At 38.8% G+C, this 18,533-nt stretch overlaps 2 protein-coding genes and 1 long non-coding RNA gene across 7 annotated transcripts in view; 1 reads left to right on the plus strand and 2 right to left on the minus strand.

The window, feature by feature from the left end:
* The window catches only part of TOMM70 (translocase of outer mitochondrial membrane 70), a 34,419-nt gene extending 25,748 nt beyond the window's left edge, over positions 1 to 8,671 (minus strand). Inside the window, exon 1 of the mRNA XM_040621154.1 lies at positions 8,345 to 8,671. Coding sequence (XP_040477088.1) covers positions 8,345 to 8,671 — 327 coding nt within the window. The remainder of the gene's footprint in view (positions 1 to 8,344) is intronic.
* LOC103673256 lies at positions 6,007 to 8,338 on the minus strand. The gene is made up of 2 exons (XR_571353.2): positions 7,940 to 8,338; positions 6,007 to 7,263 (listed from the first exon to the last, which is right to left on the minus strand). It is a non-coding gene; the product is annotated as an uncharacterized LOC103673256 (long non-coding RNA).
* LNP1 (leukemia NUP98 fusion partner 1) overlaps positions 8,595 to 18,533 on the plus strand; it is a 34,627-nt gene continuing 24,688 nt past the window's right edge. For 4 of the 5 annotated variants that reach the window (XM_008702009.1, XM_008702008.1, XM_008702012.1 and 1 more), the window contains exon 1: positions 8,968 to 9,110. The gene's annotated coding sequence lies outside the window, so the exon portion shown is untranslated. Of the gene's footprint in view, positions 8,727 to 8,967; positions 9,111 to 18,533 lie in introns of those variants that run through there. The other variant, XM_040621155.1, reaches the window with a different exon arrangement.

The following is an 18,533-nucleotide window of genomic DNA, read 5'->3' on the forward strand; positions in this document are numbered from 1 at the left end:
ACAACTTAAAGTTCCGAACAATCTTATACCTCGCCAAACTAGCTTTTAAGGTTGAACACAAGAACAGAAATAGAAGTGGTACAACTTCCTTACCACTAAAAATAAACCCCAAAGAGGGGCAAATGATCAATACAAGCAGGAAGGAGAGGATAAGGAAACAAAAAAGCAGCTTACATATAGCAGGATTAAACATGTTAAGAATCACAATAAATGTGAAAAGGTTAAATCTCCATATTAAAAAAACTATGCTGCCTATTAGGCATGACCTAAAACAAAGTGACAGGTCAAAAAGAATGTAAAAAAAAGTTACAGAAGGCATATACTAAGAAAAAGGCAGTATCAGACAAATAACCATTAAAAAGCCTCAGATGGAACACAGAAGGACAGTTATATTGATAAAAGGCACAATCTGCCAAGAACACATCATAATCACAAATCTTTATGTGCCTAATAAAACTTCAAAATAATGAAACTCAGTTACTTCCGACATTATATATCAAGAAAAACATTCTTCCAATTTCTGGCAAAAAGTTTACAATGTTTCTAAGTCATTTAGAACATGGCTAATACACACCCTTAAACACTGGGGACTGTTTATGTAGAAAATAATGTGGCATATTAAAAGCATGTGAGAAGTATATCTGACTACAGACCTACTGAAGATTTATTTAGTATTTTTAAGAAAGATTAGCAGATTAGATAAAATACATTTTCTGGACAGAGTAATGACCTTGTTTCATTAGCAGAAATAGCAGTGAACTCTTTCTTGTCTACTAGAAGTTTAAGACTAAATAATATCATACAGAATACCAGAAAAAGCAGTCATAGCAAGGGCTGATAAAAGAACAGAGAAATGAGTACACAAGGCTTCCTTCTTCTACTTAGGATAGACAGTTCCTACTTTTATTCAGCAAAGTCTAAATCAACTTAAAACCAATCAAGTGAATCTTTCAATTAGCTATTTTCCCCCACTTTTAGTAAAGTTTTATAACAGCTCCTTTTAAAATTATTAAAAATTCTTTTACTCCAAGATTCTTGGCTGGCTCAGTCAGTACAGCATGTGACTCTTCATGTCGGGGTTCTGAGTTCGAGCCCCATAGTAGGTGTAGAGATTACTTAAAAATAAAAATAAAAAAAAATCTGTAACTCCTAAGGCCAAAATCAGAGTCTGGTTAATTTCCTTTCCTTATTATACTGTTAAAAAAAATAAAACACACACACAACACCCCCCCAAACAACAAAAACCCACAAAAACAGAAACACAACCCAACACCCACAATGGTCAGAATGATACTATGGAAAAGGATCAAATTTCATAGGCAAATCACCAAGTTGCAAATTTTCCTCCACTGCTACTCCAGAAAGCAACCAAACTACATTTTCATAGAGCATAATCTTGGTTAATAAACCTACCACCCTAAGCTCACTGCCTGCCCAATTACTTTCTGTCCAACTATTTCCATTCATTAATAAAAATGCAGAGAAATAATGGAATTACAACAGGGACAGTACAGAAAAACTAATTATTTTGGCCTACTGATCAAATTTAGGGCAAAAAGCTGGTTAACACAATCCCAGCCTTCTCCTGTGTCAGGAACTAAACCCTATTTTCATAAGCTTTGAGGCAAAAGCCAGGCAGAAATGAAAATATATGCACTGGACAAAAAAGTTTATATAGAAAACACACAACTAACAATTCTTTATGAGGGATTTTCATTCCATCCTACAGGAACCCTTTGTACTACTATTCAGTCACTCCCCACCTGCTGCCGGCAGTCTACATTCCCAAGTTATAGTAACTTTCAGAATTAAAGATTAAAGTTAGAAAATAAGCCCAGAGACAATTTTGAAAGCATATTTTATAAATGAGAAATGAAGATATACAGATCTAAAACATAATGGGAACATCTCGAAATGCTAGTATCTTTCATATGGTCTATTTGCATATCTAAAAGCTACTAGGGAGACTTAAAAGACTATAAAGCCATTTATCTTATTGGAAATCACTTTTGGTTTGGACAGTCTTTTTAAGGTTCTGAACATTCCATAATATTTTACACTAAAATTCTGTGAAAATGCAATTTCTGCATTAATTACAACAAATTATTTTCTAATTGACCTGAAAATTTTTTTTAACAAGTGAATTGTATCATGCCATTCCCTGTTCAAAACCCTCCAATAACTTCCCACTACTATTACCTACACACAAGACTATAAACTTCCATTACTTTACTTCAGCCATATACTAAATTTCCAAACATGGGCATAAATTCAAACTCTGTGAATACGGTCACAATACAGATGAATTGTGAAAAAGATATTTACATCTGCCTAGTATGTCACATAAAGTATGATTTAAAATGGTCTACTAGAAAACTTAGTTTTTTTCCATCCACACTTTAAGTTTCATCTCTTCATAATAACTGTCCAGCAGAGTCAACTCCATGACTTGATGTGATTCTGCTAAATGAATTCAACAAATATTTGGCGCCAAATCTTACAGGGAATCCTGAAGTTAATGCATTAAGAAAAAATCAACTGTCAAAATTACTTCTGAAGAATCTCAAAGAGAGTACTCCAGGTACTCCAGTGGGGATGCACGGTAGGTGCTATTACTATCCTCAGTTTACATATAAAGCAACTGAAGGCCAGGGAGACTAATTTGCCTAAGGCAGGATTCAAATTCAAGCAATCTGACTCCAGGTTGCCTAAACTACTGTACTGCATGGATCGTCATCCACGTTCTATGAAGAATATCGTTAGAATCACACCCAGATTCACATTCTGGAACTAAAACAAAGAGATTCAGATATCCTATCTTGCTCAGTACTGACTCTAGGGCAAAAGGTCTTTATATGAAAAGACAAAGAATCATCAGCACAATTAGATCTTTTTCTTTATGCCAAGCAATTATAACTGAATTCATTTTAGTTAAAAGCACGTCTGACGTAACTCCACTGTACAACAACCAACAGGATAGTCTTTATCCTGAAGGAATACTAGGGGCAGTGTAAGAAACAAACAAGTAGACTGGCAGCTTCTCTGCAGAACTACTACTGATTAAAAAAAATTGAAACCGCAATTCACATCAGGAAAATGTACATTAGGTGATTAGTATATTGTGTAATAACCAGAAAATTATTAGGCCCAAAGTAGCAACTGCATATATATATATATACACACATACATCCAAAACTATCTGAGTAAGACACAAGAATTAAAAACAAATAACTCAGGTAATAAATCTAAAACGAAACAATGAGAAAAGTAAGTATGTATGTCTCTTCAACAACACTGTGCTAGAACTTGTCAAACAAGATGCAAACCTAGGAATCTGCCCCACACCTTTTGGAGAGACGTATCTACTCTGGAGAACAATTAACATTTAAAGACCAAAGTGACAGATACTAAAGTATAATAACAGTAAATTGAGTGGAATACAAAGTTTAAAAAAAAAAAAAGCAAGGTTTGACAATCAATGAAGTTTACTCACAGGAATTGCTCTGGAACCAAAAATGACTGACAAAGGAGAGTTGGGAAAATACTCCAAGAAGGAAAAACAACCCCAACAGAGTTATTTGCGCACATATACACACGAGAAATTCGGGAAACCAAAAAGAGTCCTTCAAAATAAGTCCTGCAATGGTAACACTGACTACATTACAGAAAGCTTTCAATGATATACATTTGGCAATAAGAACTCACTGTAAATTTTTAGCAAGTATTTATAAAATATTATTCTGATGATCACATATAGTCACTGTGAAAGGAAATGAACTGGAATCTATGTATAAGAAAATAAAATGGTTATCACCATAATTACACATTTATATCAAGTTAAAATATACACGAGGTGGTTTGATAGTATTTCTTTTCAATGGTTTCATTCCCTTATATTTACCAAATTCCAAAAGCATATTTTAAAATTTGAATTCCAGCTTAAAAGAAGTAGCAATCAACTGGGGAAAACTGACAGCATGTGAAACAATCTTTTAAAATACTTTATCGACCAACTGTTACTTTTATATGAATAAAAGCTAGGATAACAAGAAAATACTGAGATAATAATAAAGTCCTTTCCCATATTATATTTTAAAAATCTACATGTATGTGTATACATACACACACACACACACACACACGTTTACACACAAACACACATACCTACAAAAAATGAAGCTTCATTGGTACATTTACTTAACCTCTGCTTTGTACCAAGCATTGTATTGGGTTCTGAGAATACAAGAGTAAGACAGAGCCAGTCCTAGCCTTCACATATTCCAGAGTTATAGCAGGAAAGACACGAATAAGCAACTCTACTAGTAACATGTGGTAAGTGGAAGGGAAAAGTTCAGTGTTACATAATCACATAGTGGTATGCCCAGGTAAAGAAAGGGTTTCAGAAAAGGTTAAAATACTTACATGTTGTGATTTGAAGGATGAGAAGGTAGGGGTACTGGGCACAGAATATTCAAAGACGGAAAACATGAGGAAGTGTCAAGATATAAAGTTGAAGAAGCAAGCAGGATCAAGATCATGGAGGGTCTTACATGACAGTGAGTTTGAACTTTATGTTGTGGGGAATGAACAGAACACGACTTAATGATTTTAAGCGTGGGGCTGTCAAGATTTATTCTGGCAGTGACAAAATGGATTAGAGGAAGACAAGTGAGAGAAGCAGGTATTTAGTTGAGAAATAATGGCAATGCGAATGTAGTAGTCAGACTTGAGAATTTTCTAGGTGTTTTCCTGGATTGGATGTGGAAAACACGCAAGGAGCAGAAAGTTAAGATGATATCCAAGTCTCTGGCTTGGGAAACTAGTTAGATGAGGCACATTGATAAGGGGTACTCTCAGGAAAAACAGGAGTCTGGATGTGAAATATCTGTGAAGTAGTGAAGTGAAAATTCCCCTTAAATTTGGGCCTCTTGAGAGGTCTAGGCTAGAGGCAAGAAATTAGGGAGCTATCAGTACATGAGATAAATAAAGCTCCTGTAGAGCAAACAAGCATCGAGTGAAGGTGTGAAAGGTAAGAATGCTTATGACAGAACCATGAAGATCACCAAAAAGAGGAGGCAGAGGAAAGAGCCTGGAAAGGAGACCGAGAACAATCAGCAAGGGAGGTATCAAGAAATTTTTAAAAAGCAAAGAAAATCAGAATATAGTATGTCAGAAGCCACAGGAAAAGTTATGAAATTAAGAGCAGACAATGTGAGTGAGCTAAAGATCGAGTGAGATAAAGACTGAAAGGTGTTCACTAGACTTAGTTATACAGGAATGTCATTGGTGGCCCTGATTTTTAAAATGACAAGAAGCTCATTTAAGGGGAGAGAATTACTTTACTTCAAAAATGACTGAAAACAGCAGGTTACTCAGTCTGTGACCCCCTAATTAAAATATTTAAGTACATTTCTCCCTTCCCATTCTAGAGTGCTTAGATTAGTGGTTCCTAACCATTTCATGTGGGATAACTCCTGTGTAACACTAAAAAAACTTGAATACCAGAATAACTATATTTTGTCATCAGATTAAAAAACTACCAGATAAAAAGCTACTATACTCAATGAAGTTTTAAATAGATGCACATTTCAAAAAAAAAATCCCAAGTTTGAAAAAAGAAATGCCTAAGACATCTATCTATGTAGCCAGAATACCATTACTTGGTGTCTATGTGGGTGTGGTAGTCCCTTGCTGTAACTCAGGCCCAGAGAATGAGAAGCCCTATGGATAAGATGCTCTTCAAAGAATCTTTCCAACTTTGGAAACCTGTAATTCTTCAAGTTTAAAAAAAAATTACTGAAGCAAAATGGCACATCATGGTAGGTTTTTCAATGGCCCAAAATGGAACATGATTTAATACTTTAAGTACCTCAATCTTAGATGCTATCAACTGCAATTTGATGCCTTTCTTTAGTGAAATCCTAAAATCCCATTAAAGAGAAATATGAATTTCTGTTTTTGCTTTCAAGTGTTTATCCCAGAAAAAAAGATAAATGGCTGCACATGAAAATTTCAAGCTGGATAATTTTATTGGTTCATTTTACATAAGGCAAACGTAGACCAACAAACAAAATTACCACTGATTTTTATTCACTGAACACTGAACAGACAATATTTGTCCATTCCTTCATTCCCTTAAAAATTACAGCTGTTGCTCAGGTGGGCAAAGAACAGTTGGGGCATCAGGATTCTGCCAGTTTTTCCTCAGATAAAACAAAATTATTTCCTTATTTATCAAACCCACTAAGGTTGCCAACTGAAAGGTGCTATTCAAATATAAAGCAATTTCTCCAACCACAGATAATAAATAAATTATAACTGGCGGTCAGTTATATATAGATAGTCTAATAATAACTTTAAGGACTATAAAAGACAGAAAAACAGTCTTTCGGTATTTACTAGTCACCATCAGTTAAAACACAAACTTCCTTTAGAAGAATGGCAAAGACACTGTTGCTTTACTGAAGAATCATTTAGTAATTCAAACCAAGAATATAAGCCCACAAATTCCACAAGGTGAACAACCCTAAGTGTGTTTTGCTCAGTTTTATTTTGGGTCAAAAATAATAAATCATTAAAGCAGTTCAAGTTACACAAGTCATTCTTAAAATCTAATTTTTAACAGCAGCGACTTAAAAAAAATTGTTCTGATAAAACTACAAAACACCCCCAAATTTAAAAATCATCACACTGCTGACCCAGACAATGCTGAAAAACTAAAAATGGGATTTAAGAAAATTTAAAATCTGAAAGGCAGTTTGCTAAATTCCACACCAATGGTATGCTAAATTCAAATACCAAACGGGTAAGGTGGGGCAGTATTTGAAACTGAAAAAAAAAAAAAAAAGTCGAAAAGTTTCATGTATAAAAATTATTTTTATTTTTAGTGGTTATAGAACTAAAAGCTGTTATGTGTTTCTCATTCATTCACTATTCTTCTGTTAAAATGAAACTAACAAAAGAAATAGGAATTGACCAGAGAATTTCAGACATATGAAAACGACATAACGCAAGTGCGAATTCAAAGAATCTCCCGATTACCACTCTCATTAGCAGCGCTCAGAGGCAAAAATTTTTAGGGCTGGAAAAGATATTAGAGATCTAAAATATTGTAATCCTCTCATAGTATATGGGGATGACACTAACACCAGAGAGATAAAATGACCTTCCGGAGGTAACTATGCTGGAGAGTCCACTACAAAGTGCACATCTCCTAATTCTCACAGTCCATGGTCTCTTCCAGGGTATCATACTGCATCTTTTCTACATTAAAAAAAAAAAAAAGGCAATGTTTTACTCTCCCATTACAAAGACTCTCTCACAGCCTACCACAATACCTGACATATAGTGGGCATTAAATTATGGTAGTTCACTCCGACATCAAAACTTCCTTTAATGCTAATTTGACTACTTAGTAAAATCATGTCTTTAACCTGAATAATACAATGTGGAAATGACTTGCAAATGTATTTGACTGGGAGTTATTTAACCAAAGGTTTCTACGAACTGTGGTTTACTCCGAACTACCACTGTACAATCCAAGAGGCAAATAAAATCTTCCACCTCACCCCATCCCAGTATTGTTAAATGCAGCCAGGCTTATTCCCCACAGCTGTCAGATACCAAAAGGATTTAACAGTCGGTTCAACAAAACCATGTAAAGCGGTTCACCAGATACTCTGACGCTTGGCCGAACATCAAAGAATCTTTATCACGCATGTCAGGCTTGATCATGTAAATTTTCAGGTAAAATTAAAAAATGAATTTAAGATGCTTCTACCAAAAAAGTTTAAGAATTCATTCCCACAGATTAAAAAAAAAAAAAAAAACAAATGCTACTCAACACCATTTTACTCTGTCAACAGTCACTGTATTTACCTAGCCCCTACCCTAAGAGACTTCAAAAAACGGTGGTGGCTCGTTATTAGAAGATTATTACCGATCAAATTCAGGCCTCGGGAATCAGCACAGCAATTCCTATCAACGACAATGTACTAATCGTTAATGGAATTTGGCTTCCTTCACTAGGTAAATACAATTTTCACATTTGCAGATGTCCCCCGTACCCAAAACGCCAGAGATAAATGCTGTGTCACTGAGAAAAAAGACAAGTATTTGTCTGAAACCAAAGGAAACTATCAAAGAAGGACGCTACCTTGTGCCCCCCCCCCCCCCCGGCTATTCCAATCCCTACAAAGGCAGCCAGAAACGTGCTTCCCTAATAAACCCATGTGCTGCCAGGCAGCTTCCGTCTAATGGTAAGCCCCCTGACCCGCACTAGAGCTAGTCAAGGAAAGGCTGCACCCGCTGGGTTCCACCTCTATTGCCCAAGACTGCTTCTCACCATTTCCAGGTGAGCACCGGGGCCCTCCGGATGTCCGCTGCCCGGGGCCGGACTGGCCCTGCCCTCTGGGGTCTTCCGTTCGCTGTTGCGCTTTAAACCGCCGGCGTCGCCTCGGCCCCCAGCCTCCCGTCGCCGCCTCTGCCGGCTCCACAGGTACATGGCACCTGCGCCCAGCAGCAGGGGCGCCCCGACTGCCAGCGCCAGCTGCCATCGCGGTAGGCCCCCAGTGCCGGGGCCCGCAGTCGCGCCGCCGCCGCCCACCCCGCTCCCGGAGCTGGGCGCAGCCGCCGCGACCACCGCCGCCTCCACAGGCTTAGAGGCGGCCATGACGAGTGTCCTCCGCCACCGCCTCCCTGCTGGTCGCGGGCGCCTCAGTCACCAGGTAGCGGAGGAAGACCGGAGGGAGGGAAGGAAGGCAGTGGGCGAGCGAGCACGCTAGGCAGCGAGAGCGGACGACAGAAAAGGGCCAGAGGTCACCGGAAGCCTAGGGCATGCCGGGCCAAACCCGGCCGTCCTTTTCCTCCCTTCTCAACCGTGGGGAGGGGGGTTGGGAGAAGAGGGGGGAAATTACTTCCGGGTCAGGGGGAACAGGGCGGGAGGGGGCGACCTGAGTGGCCCTATCTCTTTCCTTTCGCCCCGCTGCTGTTTGTGAGACTAGCTTCTAGGGTCTTGGGCCTCCGGTGCTAGCCAACGTCGTTCCCTCCGCCTTCAGAGGGCCCTCTTATCTGGGGAAGCGGAGGAGGGACGCATATACAGCGGATTTACGGTGCGCAAGCGAACGGTGAAAGTTCTGCGACGGCCCTGAGAACGGGCGGGAGTGGCGCAGGAGCTGTGAATGTTATTGGTTGGCAAGAGTGGTGGGCGGGGCGTAGCCCGAGTAGCCCAGTTTATTGGTGGAATTTGGGCTTCGTTTTCCCGTTACCGCCACGTAGGCGCATCTTAGACCTTTGGGGCTGGTAGTTTGGTTGTCCGTCTGCCAGTCTGGAAAACCAACGGCTTAACAGTGTTAAAGGTGTGTGAAGGGAGAACTCAAAGCTAGAGCTAGCCTGTTTTATCACCGATCCTCTTATTTCTACCGTGGCCAGATTTTAGTTTGGAGGAATTTGAGATTACTGGGAGCAACAGCAGATAGCAGAAATCAGACTGGGTGGATACGGGCAAATCTAAATTGCCTTCCGCCAAAACGGCTTGAACGGAATCCCTGCGGTTCACTGTACCAGTCGCGAAAGCGATGACGTCTGTATGTTGTTAATGAAGTTCTTGAACCGAGTGGGTAGACATGCGAAGACCCAGAGTTCCCTCCTGCTTGCAGCTTTCCTATACGTATTTGTGCGTCGTGCTGGATTTCTCCTGACATCCCAACCCACGTCGCGATCCCTGGAACACCCGCGCCCTCCGCAGTGCTCTGATCCGCCCACTGCCTTGCGACTTTTGCACCAGCTGTCTCAGCCTTCTTGCTTCATTCCCAAACCGAAATTTCAATTCATAGCTTTCATATAGCTTTGTCAAGTCCTTTCTCCATGCTCTGAACCAGACATCTTAAAATACAAGAATTTCCCTAGCAAGGAATTCTTCGGAATTCATAGTATTTTCAATAAGAAAAGACAAGTATTAATAGAGAATCCAGAGCAATGGCTCCCCATTTTAAGTATACTGGTCTGCAGCCCCTTATATTAAAAATTTTAAAGGATCATTCAGCTTTGGGGCACAACAGGATTTTCAGCATCACAGTAGAGCTACATAAAGATTGAAAGATAATTTATAAAGTGGCACCAAAATAGACGGATTAAATTAGAATGGCCTAATTTGAAGGTTTCAGGATCATTGCTTTTCTCCTGCTTCATGTAGGTTCCTATTAGTAAATTGCTTTCAGGTAATAGGGTTCTTCAGCAACAGACTAAAAAGATGAGCTAAAATTCGTAGCAATAGAATTGAGTTGATCAAATAGCGATTGTTGCAGGTAATCGTCTTTTGTTCCTTCCTGATTCCCAACCCCCGAAGGAAAGTCTTCTGGCCTTAATGTAATTTCTCCCTTGCCATTTCAGAGTAGAGTTAGGATTTTTCTTTACTGAAATTTCCATTTTTCTGCAGCCTCAGGGGATTGTAGAATGCTAGTAATTACTGTTGGTAGGAACTAAGTCATTTGAAGTTTTTAAAACTCATTTGTTGGAATAGGTAACATTGTTATGGTTTCAATCCAAAAGTTACAAAGGGTTTACTGTGAAAAGTCACCCTGTCCCTAGCCACCCAATTCCCCTCTCCAAAGGTGATCAGTGTTAGAATTTCTTCACTTTATTTAATTTTTATCTAAAAGTCTGTTTTTATTGGTTTTATTTTTAAGATCGGCATCAGTAAATGAATTTGTTCTTGTTACTTTTGTGATTTATTGAATATATCATTTCATTCCCTAGCCTATTCATCTCTTTTCTCCCATTTTCTCCATTTCCTTATTGATTATAGTGTAGAACTGGGTAAGAATGTCATTAGTTCTATGACCTCACTGACCTGATGCATACATTTCTGAGCTGTGAAATAGTGAAAACATACCTCTCACACCTACATGTGAAATATTTAATTTTTTAGTACATTGTTTGTTACAAAATAGCAGACATTCACTGCTTTGTTTTCTGTTTTTCTAAATTTTAAAGGAGAGAAGTAAAATTGTCTCTATGAAGTTTTATGTATGTGAACATAGACATTTTCTTGCTAGATTAATGCAACTCAATAGATTTCTTCACCTCTTCTCTGCTCTATCTTGGGAGTCAGTTGAAATGAGGTAGAACATCTAATGGACTGGGATGTAAGAGACCTGAGTTCTCATTCTAGATTTTAATACTAATGAGCTATGTGTGTGACTGTGGGCACCAATGTCCTCAGTGGATTAGATGATTTCTAAGTCTCCTCCTAGCTTTAAAATTGTATGATTCTATCCCCTTCATTGTCATCGCTACATGAAAGGCTTTCTTATTGGTAGAGTTGGTAGATAGCTGCTTGATTGGTGTTTAAGCCTTCCAGTGAGTCCACAGACATATAAAGCACATACATACACAGTTGGATTCTCTTTCAACTTTTCCTTAGTTTCCATTCTCTATTTTTCTTCACTGAAAAATTACTGGAAGGAATTGTTTATGCCTGTTTTCTCTACTTATTTATTATCTATTTCATCCAAAATCTATCAAAATATGGTTTCTAACTTTATTACTAGTCTGAAACTACCTTAAAGATCACTTAATTCATTGTTTGTTTTTGGCTTTATTCTGCTTTTATTGAAGCACTTGATACCATTGGTCATTCCCTTCTTGAAACATTGTTTTCCCTGGCTTTCAGGAGACTAAATTCTCCTGGTTCTTCTACTCATGTCCAATTTCTAGATAAATGCTGTCCAATAGAACTTTCTGTGATGTTGGAAGTGTTTTATATCCATGACATCCAGCATGATTTGTATCTGTTGATGTCCAATAGCCACATGTAGCTATTGGGCACTTGGAGATATAGCTAGTGTGACTAAATTTTTCATTTTCATTTAAATAGACTTAAATGGGTTCATGTGACTAATGATTACCATATTGGGTAGCACAGCTCCAGATCTTCCTCAAGTATAGGAATCCACAGGAATTTGTCTTCTTCTTTGTCTGTGGTCTCTCCGTTAGTAACCAAAATGTGTCTCATTGCTTCAGGTACCATTTCTCTGAAGATCATAAATATCTAAATATTTATTGGTATGACTGTTCTGTTCACCTCTAGCCCTATAATTTTCTACTATTTTCTGAGCAGCTTTGCCTGGATGCCTTATTTTAAAGAATATAACTCATCATCTTCCCTCTTCACTCCTTCCGTTTGTAAAATCCCCTTTTTCTCACAATACCACTGTTACCTTACTGGTTATCCATATTTGAAAGTTTAGGCTTTTTGGACCCTCTTTTCCAACTCTACCTACCTAGCACAAGTGAATATACCAATATAAATATATGTAAACAAAATCTGCTGTGAAGTCTTATTCTCTTGTAATACCTTATAAATATTTTTTTCTTCCTTCTATGCCCCCTGCTACCTCCTGGTTCAAATACATGAAAACACTTAAAAGTGTGTCTGACAAATAACAGATGCTGAATAAATAGTTGTTTCTTCCCTTCTTTTTTCTTTTCTCTATTTTCTTTTCCTTTCTGAATGCTGTTACCAGCTTCCCAGCTTCCAGCACCTGTCTTCTGTGTGTCACTCTGCACTTAAGATACTAGATTAGTCTTCCCAAAGCACAATCCCAATTTCATTCTTGAGCTCAAAAACTTTTAGACCCTCTCCACTTCCTATGAGGTTAAATGTGTGTCCATCCCCTCCTCCCTTATACTTCTTCGATTTTCTTGGTCCACATTCATAGCACTTACCAGTGTTTAAAATTATGTGACCCGTGACCAGACATAAACTCTGTGAAGACAGAAACTTTGTTTGTCTTGTACTCCCAGAGCCCAGAAGATAGTCCATGTAATGGTTAATTTTATGTGTTGACTAGGCCATGAGGTGTCCAGATAATTGGTCACACATTATTCTGGGTGGCTGTTTTTTGGATGAGATTAACATTTGAATCAATAGACTGAGTTAAACAGATGGCGCTTCCTATTGTGAGTGGCCCTAATCAGTTGGAGGCTTGAAAAGAATAAAAAGGCTGACTTTCCCTCAGTAAGAGGGAGGTTCCACTGCTTGACTACCTTGAGATGGGACATTGGTTTTTTCGTGCCTTTGGAAGTGAACTGAAGCATTGGCTCTTGGGTCTTGCTTGAGCTTGCCAGCTTTCAGACTGGAATTTGTAGCATCAGCTCTCGAGTCTCTCTCAACCACAGATCTTGGGACTTCTCAGCCTCCATAGTTGTATGAGTCCATTCCTTATAGTAAATCTTACAAATATGTATATCCAGTAGTTTCTGGTTCTGTTTCTCTGGAGCATGCCATGTAATACAGATTTTGGTACTAGGAGGGGAGTAGCTGCTACAAGAGATACCTAAAAATGTGGAAGTGGTTTTGGAATTGCGATAGGTAGAGGCTGAAAGTTTTGAGTTGTGTGCTACAAAAAGCTGAGATTTCTGTGAAGGAGCTGTTGGTAGACATAAGGACGTTAAAGGCAATTCTGTTGAGGGCTTAGAAAGAAAAAAATGAGAGATCGAGATGAAGTTTTCATTTTTACAGATATACATAATCATGAACAGAATGTTGGTAAAAATATGGATGTTAAAGGCTATTTCAGTGAGGCCTCAGAGGAAATGAGGAACAGACTATTGGAAACTGGAGGAAAGTGATTTTTCTTATAAAGTGCTAAAGAACTTGGCTGAATTGTGTCCTAGTGTCTTGTAGAAGGTAGAACTTACGAGTGATGAAATTGGGTATTTAGCAGAAGAGATTTCTAAGCAAAGCATTGAAGGTGTGGTTTAGGTTCTCCCTATTGCTTATAGTGAAATGGAAGAGGAGGCAGATGAGTTGAAGAAGGAACTGTTAAGTAAAAAGGAACGAAAACTTGGAGATTGGAAAATTCTTAGCCTATCCATGTTGCAAAAAACAAGAAAGCTTGTTCTCAAGAGAACACTAATGGTATACCTGAACAACGATTTGAAAGATCTTGAATGGAATTCATGGGCTCCATCAGCCATCTCAGCAGAGGCCAGGTACAGAGATAGGGTGATACCAGAAGAAACACCGCCAGCTGGGAGTAAAGAGGACCAGAAAAAAAAAAAAAAAAAAAAAGGAGGTGGGAGGGCAGAATAAAGGAAGGCTGTTGGACTTTTGGGATTGCATAGGACCATGTGGGACCATAGACCTATTCTGCTATAAGCATGCTTTATCTTTCAAAAGGAAAGAATGACCCCAAAGGCTCTCCGGAAATCAGAACTGCCACTCCCACCACAGACTCAGGGGGCAGAACTGGTTCTTCCTGTTTCAAAGGGTGGGCCCACCAGGATGCCCCCACGGTGCCTCAGGGGCAGGGTTATAGTTGTAGAGAACTGCATGGACAGTTCTGCTTCCTTTCCCCACTGAGGTGACACTGCCACCCTGTTGGGTATGGAGGGCAGAGTATAAAAACCAAGAAGATTATTCTTGAGCCTTCAGATCTAATGGAATTTGCTGTGCTAAATTTTGAACTTGTTTGGGACCCCATACCCCTTCTTTCATATTTTTCCCTTTTGGAATGGAAATGTCTATAATATGTCTGTCACATCATTGTATTTATGTGCAAATAATGTGTCTGATATCACAGGTTCACAGACGGACAGGAATTTTGCCTCAGGATAAATCATATCTCAAGTCTCACCCATACTTGATTTGGATGATATTGAAATGAGACGTTGGACCTTAGATTTTAGAGTAGATGCTGGAATGAGTTAAGACTTTGGGGGCTGTTGGGATGAGATGAATATGTTTTACAGGTAAGGACATGAATTTTGGGGGACTGGGGCATCAGTCACTGTACCAAAATCTGTATTAGCCTCCTAGGGCTGCTATAACCAAATGCCACAGACTGGGTGGCTTGAACAACAGAAATTTATTTCTCACAGTTCTGGAAGCTGGGAAGTCCCAAATCAAGGTTCTGGTCAATGTGGTTTCTAATGAAAGCTCTACTCCTGGTTTGTAGATGGCTGCGTTCTCCCTGTGTCTTCACATGATTTCTTTCTCTCTCTCTCCTCTCTCTCTCTCTCTCTCTCTTTTCGTGGTAACTAGGGGAGAGAGAGAGAGCTCGAGCATGCAAGCTCTTTAGTGCCTCTTCTTAGAAAAGCACTAATCCCATGGGACCAGGGTCCCACCCTCTTGATCTCATTTAACCCTAATGACCTCCCTAAGGCTCTAAACACCATCACATTAGGAACTAGGAATTCAACCTAAGAATTTGGTTTGTTGGAGGGAGACACAAATATTCAATCCAAAGCATATAGTAAACATTCAATAGATACTGTTTTAAGTAAATGATATTGAAGGGTATCAAAGAAGGAAAAAATGACATTTAGGATGAAATAGATAGAATCCTCATTTACTTAAAGCAATATTGAGTGTCCACTATATTATGAGCCTTCCTTTAAACTCCCAAAATACTTTTCTGGAACTTTCTTAAAACATAGCCCTTTTTACCTTGTTTTATAGAATTATACTTGTCCTGCCTCATCTATTAAACTATAAGCATCGCAAATCAGAAGCTATGTCTGATACTTATCTTTTTATCTTTTATGGTGCCTAACATAGTGTCTCCAACAAAGCTATACGTCAGAGCAAAGGACTATGTTTTTTCTTTCTGCATTGGACTTATACAACAGTATAATTTTTCCTCACAACTCCCAAATTGCCATAATTATTTGTTCTCCTGTGCCACCCATACTCAGTTCTGAGTCCTTGAGGGGTGAGAATCATGTTCTAGTTGTCTTTGTGCTTCTGCATCTATTACTGGGCATCTATTACTATGGCTGGGCACACAATAATTGTCAGCTTACTTATTTATCCATGCAACATAATACCTGAAATGTGGTCAGTGCTGAATAAAGAGTTGATGAAGTGTTTGTTGAGCAATTCCCTGACTGCTGCTTCATTTCCATTACTGTCACCAACATTAATGATCTGGTGCCACCATTGCTGTCCAACCACTGATATCAGCTAAGAAACCAACTCAGTTGCTGCCACTGCTGCCATCACCAGGAATAGTCTGCTTCCATTAGCAACATCATCCCACCTATTGTCTCCAGCCCCAAGCATGCTGTAGTCAGTTACCACCTGCACCACTGCAGCTGCTTCCACTGGGACTGATTGGTTTGTCCTTCATACCCCACTTACGATACATAGAAGTCTGTGTTTCCTCTGAGCCCTCATGCTGTTAATTTTTCCCCAGTTTTTCTCCTGATGGTTTCTGCCTTATTCAACTTCCATCAAAGCATCAGTTGAGTGGGTGATACTTCTTTGTTTCTTAGAGGGAATGTCACTTGATGATTCAGTCAAGTGGCTGTTCTTTTTGCTGTCAGAAGGAGCCTCTGCATTTATCTTCAGGGAACAATTTACAGTCACCCTAGCTCCCTCTCCTTAGCTGTGACTGATGGCGCACACGTATACTTTATGCAGTCATTAGCCACCTTTCTGCCCACTCACAGATTTGTAAGATCTATCATCAATCCTCATCAACTTAGTTCATCGCCACCCACAAGAATTTGTGTCATTTGCAAATGTAGAAATGTTGCCTTGCTTCTACTTACAAAGATATTACATATAGACTATGTGAATTGTGCCCTGCACAAGGATGCTGGAGCAAGTGGAGGCTGAGGTCCAGCCTGCACTCTATTCCTCACAGTCTGGTATCAGGCTGTGTCTGCCTGGAGAAAAGTGCTCCATTATCTAAATTGCATGAAGATACTGGTCCATCACTAAGTGATGGGCCTGCAGTGGGGTATCCACCAATAAAGGGTACCATTGTCTAATTCATTCCTATTAGACTAGTAGTCTTGGTTATGCAGACTTGATCTTAGCATTGATCTAGCACTGAACCTGAAGTCCTCTAGGCTATTCTTCCCTATCTTTACCTTTTGTTGTTTTTTTCCAAATCAGTGAAAACTAGCCTCAAATCCAACAATGAGGAGAAGACTTAATTTTGTTAAATTATGAAAAAATGGAAAACCATAAAAAATAGTTTCTGTGCCTAGGTTCCGGTTATCTATTGCTGCTTAACAAACTATCCCAAGTGGCAGTGGCTTAAAGCAACTTAGTGACTTCAAACAACTATTTTATTACATCTTAAAGTTTTAGTGCTCAGGAATTTGGGCAAGGCTTGACTGAATTTTCTGTTGGTGTCAATGGTTTATTCTTCTGGCAGATGGACTGGTCTAGAGGGCTCAAGACAGCTTCACTCCAGTGTCTCACACCTTGGTGCAAATGGCTTGAAGACTGGACTGATTTGAGACTATATAGGAGGGCACCTTTTTGTGGCCTTTCCAGCATGGCAGGGCAGTCACACTCATGTGGCAGCTAAGGATTCCTAGAGAGAATGTCCCAGGAGCCCTAGGCAGAAGTTGCATAACTTTCTAAAACATCACTCTGCCACCTTCTATGGACCAGGCATGTTACTAAAGCCAGCACAGATTCTTGGGGAGGTGAATTAGACTCCAATTCTCAATGGGAGAAGTAGCAAAAAAGTTGCAATTCCTTTTAATCTACCACCATCTTTCACTAAGATTTAACCAACGTTACAATCTTGTCATATTTGCTTGTGACACAGTTAGAAGAAATATTTTTGTTATAGAACCTTGATAAAGATCATCTGAAAGTCTAAATAAATGATCATACCTAATAGTGAAATGTTAGTACTTTTCTCTTTGAAGTCAAGAACAGTCGGGGATTTCAGGTTCTAGTACATAGTACTGAAGGTGTTAGTCAAAATAATAAGACAAAAAAGGAAATAAAAAGAGATTGGAAAGAAAGAAGCAACTTTTCATTATTTATAAGACAATATGGTTGTTTTCATAGAAAATCCCAAAAAAAGTATAATCTACTAGAACTAATAGTTTAGCAATAAAAGATTAACGCTATTCTCAAATTGGTCCCTGATGTTTTCCAAACTATTGGCTATTTTGTGCAGGTGCACACGCCCTGCTGGATGGCCCCTGGAAGGGTCATTTTTTAAACTGTGAAATGTCCAGTGGTTCCAGCACCACTTGTTGAATAGGTTTTTCCTTACTCCATCGAATTGTTTTTGCTCTTTTTCAACATTTAGTTTAAATACCTATATCTATATTTGTTCCTGGATTCTCTATTCTGTTCCATTGGTCTATGTGTATCTCTATCAATACCACACTGTCTCTATTATTGTAGCTATACTGTAAGCCTTAACATTGTATAGCATAGCTCTCCCATTCTACTCCTCATTTTCAGAATTGTTTTTAACTATTTCACGTCCTTCGAATGTCTATAAATTTTAGAATAAGCTTTTCTATGTCTATAAACACCTGGATAGGAATTTGTATTAAACCTGTATGGGGAGAACTGACATCTTTATTCTATGGAGTCTTCTAATTCATGAGTAAGTCTTTCCGTTTCTTTAGTCTTCTTTGATTTCTTTCATCAGCTTTCTGTCATTTTCAGAATATAGATTCTAAACATGTTTTCTTAGATTTGTATCTAAGTATTTCACTTTCTTTGAGGGGCAATTATAAATGGTATTGTGATTTTAATTTTGATT

Source organism: Ursus maritimus, unplaced genomic scaffold (genome assembly GCF_017311325.1).
Source record: "Ursus maritimus isolate PB19 unplaced genomic scaffold, ASM1731132v1 scaffold_4, whole genome shotgun sequence".
Classification (NCBI taxonomy): domain Eukaryota; kingdom Metazoa; phylum Chordata; class Mammalia; order Carnivora; family Ursidae; genus Ursus; species Ursus maritimus.